Source organism: Pelophylax lessonae (genome assembly GCF_965119305.1).
Source record: "Pelophylax lessonae genome assembly, chromosome: 7".
Taxonomy (NCBI): Eukaryota; Metazoa; Chordata; class Amphibia; order Anura; family Ranidae; genus Pelophylax; species Pelophylax lessonae.
The window spans coordinates 215209839-215221968 of record NC_138774.1 but is presented as its reverse complement, the minus strand read 5'-3'; the positions used below and the strand labels follow the sequence as shown (position 1 = coordinate 215221968).

Sequence of the window (12130 nt, the reverse complement as noted above, 5' to 3'; positions counted from 1 at the left end):
ATGCATGGGGGGACCGTTCAGATCCGCCAAAAAACTGACAGGCGGATCTGAACGGTCCGCCTGTGTGAAAGAGCCCTAAAGAAAAAAACCTAAAGACAATTGTATAGTGTGTATGGCCCTTAAAACTTGAGAGCGCAAAATCTGGTGCAGCTGTGCATGGTAGCCAATCAGCTTCTAACTTTAGCTTGTTCAATTAGGCTTTGCAGAAAACAAATCCTGAAAGCTGATTGGTTTCTTTGGAGAGCAGCACCAGATTTTGAACTCTCCAGTTTTAGTAAATGAAATTGATGCAATGCAAAGCAGGTCAGAGGCCGTCTCCAGTACAATCAGTGGGATTTTGCTGACCTGCATTTGATGTGTATTCCAAGTGCATGCCAAATTCAGGAATACCACACCCACTGAGATGAGCCCTAAGGCTCAGTTCACACTGCTGTGACTTGTCATGCGACTTGAGAGTTCAAAGTCGCATGACAAGTTGCACCCTCTTAACCGCATTGGAACCATACCAACCTGTGCGACTCAAGTTGCAGCGACTTCGAAAAAATGTTCCTGCGCTACTTTGGGGTGACTTCACCCTGAGTCGCATTGACTTCTGTTAATGAAGTCACAAGCAAGCCACGATAAAGTCGCATAGGATGGTAGCTGTCAAAGTTGGGTAGATGTGAACCAAGACAACTGGTTTATGGAAATAGTAACAAAAAGTGATTGTTCCAGAATTAATCTGTTGCGCCATACAACGCTTTAATATACAATTGTGTAAAAGTCATGGGATGGGATCAAAAACATAGTGAGAAGTGATAATTACCTGGTTTTTAAAAAGGAATATTGAAACTATAGCTTCTTATAGATTAGATCCATGTGTGTATGGCCAGCAGTAGGCTTACAGACAGGAGAGCTGCGAAATACAAGAAGCTACTTGAACAATCCAATGAATTTATATGTGATACAATAACAATGTACAGATATATCAAAGATGACTCCAGTAAGGCTGGCCAATGATTACGCAGCTTTCTTTCCTTCAACCACTGGTGGACTAAAAGAAAATAGCTTGAGTCCCCCATCAACACAGCCAGTGTTGATGGGAGAATCCCTCCCACAGCGCTATTAGAATTCCAATACTGGGAGGTTTCCCCGCTGTTAGAATGCAATGACCACTGCTGGCAGCTATATCCACCAGCAGTGATTGTATGGCAAAAACCCAACAGCCTGGTTGTACTGAAATCAATTAATAGATCAACTTCAGTACAATCAGCCTGCCCATAGATGGATCAAAAAGCAGCCAGTTCCTGCTGAACCAGCTGGATTTCAGTCCATCTATGACAGGATTTTCTGTGATAAACTGGTTACTCTAAGGTCCCTGAAGAGGACACATGGCCACAAGTAGAGGTTAGAAGAAAGGAGGTTTACCTTCGATTGCCGAAAGGGTTCTTTGCTGATAGAGCATTAAATGTGGAACTCCCTCCCCCAGGAAGTGGTACTAGCTGAGAGAGTCAACAACTTCAAAAAAACGTTTAGATGTTTTCCTCCGGAAGCAGAACACATTGTGTGTCGGAGGAATGCATGCAAAACGCAGAAACGTGCAGCCCTTCCGCAGGCATGCAGAGGTGCCTTAAAGTGATTGTAAACGATCTGAATGACAACCCATTCAGTTTAACATACAGATATTTTGTATGGATATGCAAAAAAAAAAAAAAAACCTTAAAATACCTTTTTAATAAGTGATCACATTTCCTCTGCACTCAGCTGCATAAGAGCTGGGGGAGGAGAAGCAGCAGCACACTGAGCTTCCCAGTGAATGGCTGTGCAGGGGGCCGTGTCAGGGTAAGTTTAGCTTACACCAGCGCAATTCAGGAACCAGCGGGATTTCAGTGCTGGTTTCTGCATCCACTGTCCTCTGCGAACTGCTGGGGGTGTCAGTAGAAAGCTAATGACTAAGCCAGATCGGATTGCTGTGCGAACTGTCAAATGGTGCAGGTATCGGGTCACGTGGGTGTCAACACCCATGTGATACGATTCTAGTGCAGACCAAAAAAAGGGCCCTGCACCATTTTGGTCCAAATGCCATAAGAATTTAGCCATTCAATCTGTATGGCTGAATTTGCATCGCACAGACATCGCATGTGATCTGCACAGCAATGCGGTGCGAATCAGTTGCAATGTCTGGCATCACGCTAGTGTGAAATGGCACATAGTCTGATCATTGGAGAAGAGCAGGCTGAGTTCCCAGCATAGCTAGAAAACTGACCACACTGTGCTCTCCTGCTTAGTGTGGTCAGTTTTTAATAGGAAAGCAAAGGGACTGGCGGGAACACCAGGGATTTCACACAAAGGAAGAAAAAAAAAAAGCAAACATGAAACTTTCTAATACAATTACATGATACAGCAGGCACATATATGAAGTGTTTGGTTTACAAAGGCTTTAATTCTTAATGGCACCCCTACACATCTTCCTGATGCTTACACCAAAATGCATGGTAACAATGCACCAGTGCAACGCGCTTTTTCAAAAGGATCCTGAACCTCTTTGGTGCATTTTTTACATTTGTGTGAACGGAGCTTATAGTATTATAAGTAAAGGCAAAACTTTGAGTTTTGGATAGAGTAGAGAGGGATTAGAACACCTGTCAGTTTTTATTGCTGTCTGTGTCCCCATTAGGCCCCTTTCACACATACGATGGCCCGTTAAGTTAATCACTTCAGTCACGTCAAAATGTATCAGTTTTTTATCCGTTTTTCATCCATTTTCCATCCTTTTTTCATCCATTTTTTCATCCATTTTCCATCTGTTTTTCATCCATTTTTTCATCAATTTTTCATCCGTTTTTCATCCATTTTTCATCCGTTTTTTCATCCATTTTCCATCCTTTTTTCATCCATTTTTTCATCCATTTTCCATCTGTTTTTCATCCATTTTTTCATCAATTTTTCATCCGTTTTTCATCCATTTTTCATCCGTTTTTTCATCCATTTTCCATCCTTTTTTCATCCATTTTTTCATCCATTTTCCATCTGTTTTTCATCCGTTTTTTCATCAATTTTTCATCCGTTTTTCATCCATTTTTCATCAGTTTTTTCATACATTTTTCATCCGTTTTTCATCCATTTTTCATCCGTTTTTTCATCCATTTTTCCATCCGTTTTTTCATCCATTTTTTCATCCATTTTTCATCCATTTTTTCATCCGTTGTTTTTCATCCGTTTTCCATCCGTTTTTCATCCGTTTTTTCATCCATTTTTCCATCCGTTTTTCATCCATTTTTTCATCCGTTTTTTTTCATCCATTTTCCATCCGTATTTCATCCATTTTTTCATCCATTTTCCATCTGTTTTTCATCCATTTTTTCATCAGTTTTTCATCCGTTTTTCATCAATTTTTCATCAGTTTTTTCATCCGTTTTTCATCCATTTTTCATCAGTTTTTTCATCCGTTTTTCATCCATTTTTCATCAGTTTTTTCATCCATTTTTCATCCGTTTTTTCATCCATTTTTTCATCCATTTTCCATCCGTTTTTCATCCGTTTTTCATCCATTTTCCATCCGTTTTTTTTTTTTACATCGACTACCAATGCAAAAACTGATGAAAAACTGACCATTTGTCCGTTTACATCCATTTTTCGTCTGATCCGTTTTTTTGACTAATGAAAAATAGGGCATTCATCCGTTCCAAAAAACAGACATTGACGGAAGCGGATGAAAATGGATGTTAACGGATCATCATCCGTTTTTACATAGAGATGCACTGATGTCCGTTTTTTAATCCGCCAACGAATGGATGAAAATTGGACAAACGGAACGTTATGAAAGGGGCCTTAGAGAGATCCCCTTCTATCTGTCCTGTTCCCCATGAATATTGAAAGTAAAAGAAAAGAAAACCTGAAATTTTGGGTTCGTCCCCAGAAAAGTAATAGAGGGGAAATCTTCCAATGGGGACACTAGTTCTGATAATCTGGGGGTCCCCAAGGAATTTCCTCTCACTTCCTGTTTGGCGATGGGACAGGAAGTGAAAGGCAATGGGACACGGATAGCGAAAAAAAATAAAATCTGACAGCGGTTATAACGCTCCCTTTCTCTATCCAAAATGAAAAAAATATTTTTTGTCTACACTTCTTTAAGAGGTTTCTATGGGCACACAAACGCTTTCGGTAGTGTTTAGATTACATAGAAGGAAATTTTGGACAAGGTTTATAGAAGGTTTGACCAGTGTGGGGCGCTGTCCCATTGTGGTTTATAAAGTCAGCACAGATCCCTATTGTTGTTGACTAGCAGGGATCTCAATGAGTGCCTCTATTGTGTTGAGGGTGAATAGCATCCCATGAATGGAGGGAGGTTGGACACTTCACTTCAAGCCTTTCTCTGTCAGGCCAGGCCCCATTGGTTTGACATGTTTACCCAACACAGTTATGTGTCCAGCTAAACGAGTGCCGCCCCATGTAGGAGCCCGCAGGGGGGGAAGCTGGCCGGCCCAGTTTCTCCAGCCATCTGCTGTGTCCCGGTCTGTCCTGTCCTCGGCCTCATTAACATTTGTACAGTCCTGTGGCCAGCTTTTCAGGCAGAGGAAAGAGACTCGTTTGCTGAGTTCTGGGGATGGAGGTGTGATGTGCTAATCAGTCCGGGACCCCTGCCGTCTTCTCCAAGCCTCTCATCCAGACATTTTCCTCTAATATACAAAAATAATTGGCTTATGGCACCCATATTGTATTCCTGGCTCTTCCATCTTATGTCTTGGGGGCATCACCTGCAAATGTACAATATACAGGTTGGGGAGGCTCCACTCGTTAACATTCTTGTCTTGTAGCATTGGGGATGCGCAGTATGGCTTCCATCAAACAATAAAACAAGGAGTTTGGACATACAGCTCTTTATTTTATGTCTCCCCCCCCCCCCCCAGTGGTCCAGTAACCAGTAAACATGATCCTTTCTTCATTGGCATCCCAATTAGATGATGGAGGGATTGTACAACCAGATTGGAACGTTTGTGGCCAGATTGTGATGAGGCATGGGCCTACATAACTGAATATAAAATGAAAGCAGAACTTCAGTCCCACTCCTTACCGCCATTATAACTTGTTGCTAAGTGTGCTGAAGGGCTCTGGCCGGCCTTTGGGTCCTGGCAGAGGCCTTAGATACGTCTGTGCACACGCGTGTGATTTCCATGCACTAAGATGTTGATGTTTTGGGAATTCCCATTTGTGCATGCGTGGTGAGCCCTATGCATGTGCAGATGGTCAGGTGAACCCGCAGGTGGGCAGATGTGCCTCAGGGCTCGCTCAGAACCTGAAGCTCTGCAGCACATGGGCACACACCCAGGGCGGTGAGGGTGGAGAAACATCATTCTCGCCTAGGCCCCCGCTGAACCGGCTGAATTTCCATCTATGGCCAGCCTATATTTTTGGATGAAGGTTCACTTAAGTGCATCTATGGCCAAGATTTTTTATTTTTAGTTTTGGATAGAGCAGGCAATAGTAAGACCCCATAATAAACAAGCAAAAAATTGGGGGAGCAAACCCTGAACATGTATATCTAAAGCCAGTGCAGCTATGGACCAAGCGACATGTATATTAAGAAAGAATAGCGCACACATGGAAAAGAAATGACTATCAAATATGGAGACAATCCATAAATAAAAATGGGGATTTAGTCCCACCATATGGCCATATCGTGCTCAAGCCCACCACTGCGTCAAAGTACCCCATTATCAGTGGGTCCTACACTATCCATAACAAAGGGGTGAATCCAGCCTCTCTAACCCTTGGAGATAACACTCCTTGCTGGGAAAGATGTGCTAATGCACTACAAGGGACTTCTCCTATATCTACTTTTTGCTTGTTTAATAGTAAGACCTCGTTCACACTGGGGCGACCTGTCAGGCGACCTGGTCGCCTGACAGGTCACCGTAGGTCGCCTGCCATAGAGAAGCTGTGGACCCGTTCTAATAGGAATACGACTTAGAAAAAGGGTCCGGAGCTTCTTTGGGGCGACCCGGAGCGACCTGCATTGACTTCAATGATATGAAGTCCGTGCCGGCCGCTTGTGAGGTCGCCCCGGCAAGTAGCGTCGCCCCAGTGTGAACGGGGTCTAAGAGCTGCTATAATTGTCGCCCCCTTGTAGAGATTTCCTTTCACTTCCTGTTTCAGAGACCAACAGGAAGTCCTAAAAAATCTCTCCAAATTGAGAGGAAATCTCACAGGGCTTAACAAGAGAAATCTTACTGTGTATGGCCAGTTTAATTTAATAACCTCCCGCTAATGGTTGGTTATTGAGTGCTGTTTATTGCTACATTTTTTCCAGGCCCTGAGGGAGGCAAAAGCACAGCTCCCGAAACGCATTGATTTCCAAAAAATGTATTATTAATGGGTGGAGCTTCAATTCCCAGCTGACAGGGGCTCAGCATTTCCCTCCCTATCCAAAACAATAGAAATAGCTTTGACTTAGATATACATGGTTTATTAAAGTGGATCTTCACTGCATCTGAGCACCACAAACCATTTTTAATCTGCAATGCAAACTCCCCCATCCATCCATGTCTCCGTGCTTTATTTTGCTGAGAAAACACTTTGAAAAACACCCTCTAGCATTTCCGGCTGTGGCCATCTTAAGTAAGGGCAGATCATCCATGTAGCATTTACTTCCTGGAATCCATCTGTCCTTATCTCAGGCATGCAGACAGGAGGATGTTCTTAGCTGAGAAACTCTCTCCTCCCCTCCTAAGGACTCTTGTGATGTTTGCCTAGGCCTGCAAACCAGGAAATAAATAAAGAGAAGTAAAAAAAAAAAAAAAAAATTAAAAATTGTCAATGTTGATTGAGAGATTGAATTTACGTTTTAAGGTTGGCCTAAATATATAAATATAGACAACTGTATGGTATGGGGAATTTCCTGATGAATTAAAATTAGGGTTGCCCCAATACTGTTTTTTTAATGGCGAGTACGAATACTGATACTTGTGTGTAAATACTTGCTGATACCGATGACCGGTGCCGATACTAAACGTTTGTAAATGCTCTGATACCTGAAACCAATAACTTTGCGGTGTGATCTGAGCCCGTATAAAACTATTGGTCTCAAATCGCACTGCTAAGAATTGCATATGATTTGAACAGGAATGCGGTGGGATTTCTGTCTGACTCACATGTGGTTTCCCGCACTGCTCCTTTGTGAACCCAGGCTGAAGTCACTATGACAAGCCTGAGTTGGCCAAGGGGCGGTGTGGGAAACCGCATGCGATTCGGCAGAAATCGCACCACATTCCTTTTCAAATCACATGCGATCCTCTGCAGTGCAGTTTGAGCCCGTTCATTTTGTATGGGCTTATATCACATGTGATTCTTTGCAGTGCGGTGTGAGCCCGTTCATTTTGTATGGGCTCAATTCACATGCGATCCTTTGCAGTGCGGTTTGAGCCCGTTAATTTTGTATGGGCTTATATCACATGTGATTCTTTGCAGTGCGGTTTGAGCCCGTTCATTTTGTATGGGCTCAATTCACATGCGATCCTTTGCAGTGCGGTTTGAGCCCGTTCATTTTGTATGGGCTCATATTACATGTGATTCTTTGCAGTGCGGTTTGAGCCCGTTCATTTTGTATGGGTTCAAATCACATGCAATCCTTTGCAGTGCGGTTTGAGCCCGTTCATTTTGTGTGGGCTCAAATCACATGTGATCCTTTGCAGTGCGGTTTCAGTCCATTCATTTTGTGTGGGCTCAAATCACATGTGATCCTTTGCAGTGTGGTTTGAGCCCGTTCATTTTGTGTGGGCTCAAATCACATGTGATCCTTTGCAGTGCGGTTTCAGTCCGTTCATTTTGTGTGGGCTCAAATCACATGTGATCCTTTGCAGTGCGGTTTGAGCCCGTTTTGTATGGGCTCAAATCACACTGCAAAGGTATCGGTTTCAGGTATCAACGCATTTTCAAATGTTTAGTATCGGTATTGATGGACTGCTGCGTTTGCCATGCTACATGATTGTGGGTAAATGATATCAATGTTGTATAGAGATTGTACAATTCAATGGCAATGTGTGTAGCCAGCTAATCAGTCTGTGCCCTGGATGGCCAGTCATTGTGGAGGAGTGAAAGGTGATTGGTCCTATAATGTGGAATGAGCCCCCAGTTTGTAGTGACCCCCTATTATTGCATATAATGAATTCTATTGGGGTGTCCTGTCTGTCCTCCAGGGCTCCTCATACTGCACCGTGGTATATGTCAGCATCTTGTCGCTCTCCCACACTGAACGAGGGGCTCTATGATGTTTTATAGCTCCTTCTTGAACACTTCCTTAATGCCCAAATGCTGCTGCTGTCCCTGTTTAGTGTCATGGCCTTGTCTCCTCTGCTTTATTACTTTCCACTTCCTACTGTGCTGAGTGTGACCAGAGTCATGATCCCCTTCCACTGACAATAGGATTAGTGGCTAAGCCGTGCTGGCACTGGTGGGGTCACTGCTATGGAGCTTTGTTGTATACTGATGTATGGTAAGAGCAAGCAGGGGCCACAGGCAATGAGCAAGCAGGGGCCACAGGCAATGAGCAAGCAGGGGCCACAGACAATGAGCAAGCAGGAGCCACAGGCAATGTGATCATCACCAGAATAAAGCCCTACTCCACCCACAACTGAATGAACTGAGCCATAGGAAGCCTACATCTCAGAGACTTCACCCCTTCTAGGCCACAGCCATAGTGTCACTCTCTAGCCGAGGGATTGCCCTGGTATGTATGATGGGCCATGGGAATCCATTGGAAAGTTGTACTGACTGTGGAAGGGGGATCTCATCATTCGAGATATACAAGAAGACTCGATGTAATTGTACATGTAGCAGGTGCACTAAGCCAATGTATGAATCTTGTAGTAGCGATCTTCACTGCATCTGAGCACCACAAACCAAAAATACTATTTAATTCATTTTTAATATTCAAATAAACCCCCCCCCCCCTTCCCCATCCATCCATCCATGTCTCTATGCTTTTATTTTGTTGAGAAACACCCTCTAACATTTCTGGTTGTGGCCATTTTGAGTAAGGGCAAATGATTCATGTAGCATTTACTTCCTGGAATCCATCTGCCCTTGGCTCAGGCATGCATGCAAGAGAGTGTGCTTAGCCAAAAAAACTCCTCCTCTCCTGAAGACTCCTGGGATGTATGACGTCACTTGCCTAGGCAAGAATCTAGGAAGAAACTGAAGAAATGTAAAAAAAACAATTAAATAGGAAAGTATATCCTATGTGTTTTGTAATGCTAGCAGCATTCGGATTAAAAATAATCAGTGTAGACTGGGAGAGTGAAGTTCCACTTTGAGAACAATACAGGCTGTACAGCCTATTGAACTTGGCTTAGCATTTGAAAGCATCTCAACAGTAATGAAAATCCTGCTGCAGAGGATGTCTGTAATTTGAGATCATGCTCTCTACTAACGTCTAGGAACGTCAGCGAGCCGGTCACACAAGTAGAAATTTAGGCTGGTCATAAACGATGCGAATTTAGTTCATTCGATTTGTAACCCTCCTGCCGGGCCATTGTCTTCTCCTGGCGGGGGAAGCCTTTCCTGCAAGGAGAAGACAATGATTATTGCTAGCCACTATAGCAACCACTAGCGATAATCGTAGGTAAAACCTGGCATGCTGGTTGTACCCAACATTGGTGTGCGCTGCCTATTGCATTAGGGTGTGCACCCCAGAGCACAAACACGTGTGTATATCACAATCTGTATGGCTGAATTTGCAACGCACAGACATCGCATGGGATTTGCAGTGCGCTCCGACTCACATGTGATGTCTGAAATCGCATATATGTGAACCGGGTCTTAACAACGTTTATAAACATTTGCCAGAGGCTCTTTTTTTTTTTGACAGCTGTGAGTGAGCAGAGAGTAGCTTTGTAAGAATCGAGGACATACTGTTTTAAGATCCGAGGGGGGGGGGGGGGGGTGAATCAAGATCGCTATTTTTTTAACGATTAATCATGCAACTCTAATATTTTATAAAAAAAACGGGTCTAATAGAGCAGTGGTCCTCAACCCCGGTCCCAGGGCCCACTAACAGGCCAGATTTTAGGTATTACCTTGGGGAGATGCAGACTAGAGTACTGCAATCACTGAGCAGAAAATGATATCACCTGGGATGGATTTCAGTTATCTTGCAAACCTGGCCTGTTAGTGGGCCCTGAGGACCAGGGTTGAGGACCACTGTAATAGAGAACCGGTCATCCCTACCTTGTACAAGGCAGTACTTTCCAGTTTGTGCCACTCCCTGAAAATCTGCTGGCAGTTGCCATTGGTACCCAGTATTGTTGACAAATTCAGCAAGTGACCGGGTGATTGGCCCCAAACACTGAATTATGCTCCGCCATACCCAGAAGTAATGGGATTCCAACAGGACAGCTGCTGGGTTGGAGCTTCGGAAAAGGTAAGCATACAGTACTGTCTATGGTGGGATTAGTGATTCTTTCATGGTAGGTTCTCTTTAGATGGTAAAATTCTTCATTTCTCATAGTGTTTGTGGATTTTTCCTTTTCACGCTTGTGACATGTTTATTTTTCTCTTTGCAGTGGCCTATAACAGTCCCGATTCCGAGATTGATTTCCTGGCTTCCATCCTTAGGGAGAAAGAGCCGCATGCTGTCAATTTTGCTGAGAATGGTGAGTGTGTCATTTTGCATTGAAGACCCCCGCCAAGAAATGCCACCAATATACAGAGCCAGCACCTGACGGGGCCGGGACCCCTGAGCAGCAGGCTGTAAATCTCCTTTCAGATGAAGTTCAGTGATTAGTCTGTCACCGGACAAGCACCTCATTGTGTTAAATGACCCATAAAGTGACAAACACACTGCAGCATCTTCATGTCATCATGTTAACGGCCTCAGGCCGGGCTGTATGAATATTCACTGCTGGCTTGTGCCATTGTCACGCCTCAGTGGGCTCAGTGTCCTGGTATTGGGACACCCAGGTACAAGGCGGAAAATTGACATCCCAGAGTGCTTTGCACCGCGGACCAGAGTGAAGGACGTCCGTTTTGTTAAAGGGCTTTCCTATTTGCAGATGATTTAATCTGATTTGTTTAGAGGCTGGATAAAGGAATCTCCCACTGGATTACCGATCTCAGACAGCAAGACACACACTCTGCAATCTGATTACACACTCTGCAATCTGATCACACACTCTGCAATCTGATTACACACTCTGCAATCTGATCACACACTCTGCAATCTGATCACACACTCTGCAATCTGATCACACACTCTGCAATCTGATCACACACTCTGCAATCTGATCACACACTCTGCAATCTGATTACACACTCTGCAATCTGATCACACACTCTGCAATCTGATCACACACTCTGCAATCTGATCACACACTCTGCAATCTGATCACACACTCTGCAATCTGATCACACTCTCTCCAATCTGATCACACACTCTGCAATCTGATTACACACTCTGCAATCTGATCACACTCTCTGCAATCTGATCACACACTCTGCAATCTGATTACACACTCTGCAATCTGATCACACACTCTGCAATCTGATTACACACTCTGCAATCTGATTACACACTCTGCAATCTGATTACACACTCTGCAATCTGATTACACACTCTGCAATCTGATCACACACTCTGCAATCTGATCACACACTCTGCAATCTGATCACACACTCTGCAATCTGATCACACACTCTGCAATCTGATCACACTCTCTGCAATCTGATCACACACTCTGCAATCTGATCACACTCTCTGCAATCTGATCACACACTCTGCAATCTGATCACACTCTCTGCAATCTGATCACACAATTTCCTTTCATGTCCATTCACATAAACCCTGTTCAATAATGAAAGGATCATTTCATTGTTCTGAGTTCAGTTACTATTTTCTGGATCAAAAATAAGGTCTTATTCACATAACTGTACCTATCAGTGCATCCGTGTGCAGGGCCGCCTTTGCCTGCACAGGTGTTCTATGCATCCGCATGCAGGCAGTCCTATTTATATCTATTGGAACACAGCAGCTGCACAGACACAGCTGGTTGTCCCGATTTGACAGCTATGTGGGTACATGTTATCAATCACAGACAGTTTGCATTCAGGGACGCACACTGCACCTGCATGGCTGTCAGTTTGGGAGGAGCGGCAGTGT

At 43.8% G+C, this 12130-nt stretch overlaps 1 protein-coding gene across 2 annotated transcripts in view; it reads left to right on the top strand.

Moving 5' to 3' along the window:
* The window catches only part of NPDC1 (neural proliferation, differentiation and control 1), a 225501-nt gene that overhangs the window by 196418 nt on the left and 16953 nt on the right, over positions 1-12130 (top strand). For both annotated transcript variants that reach the window (XM_082262847.1, XM_082262848.1), the window contains one exon: positions 10539-10628. In XM_082262847.1, the coding sequence (XP_082118973.1) occupies positions 10539-10628 (90 nt within the window). The remainder of the gene's footprint in view (positions 1-10538; positions 10629-12130) is intronic.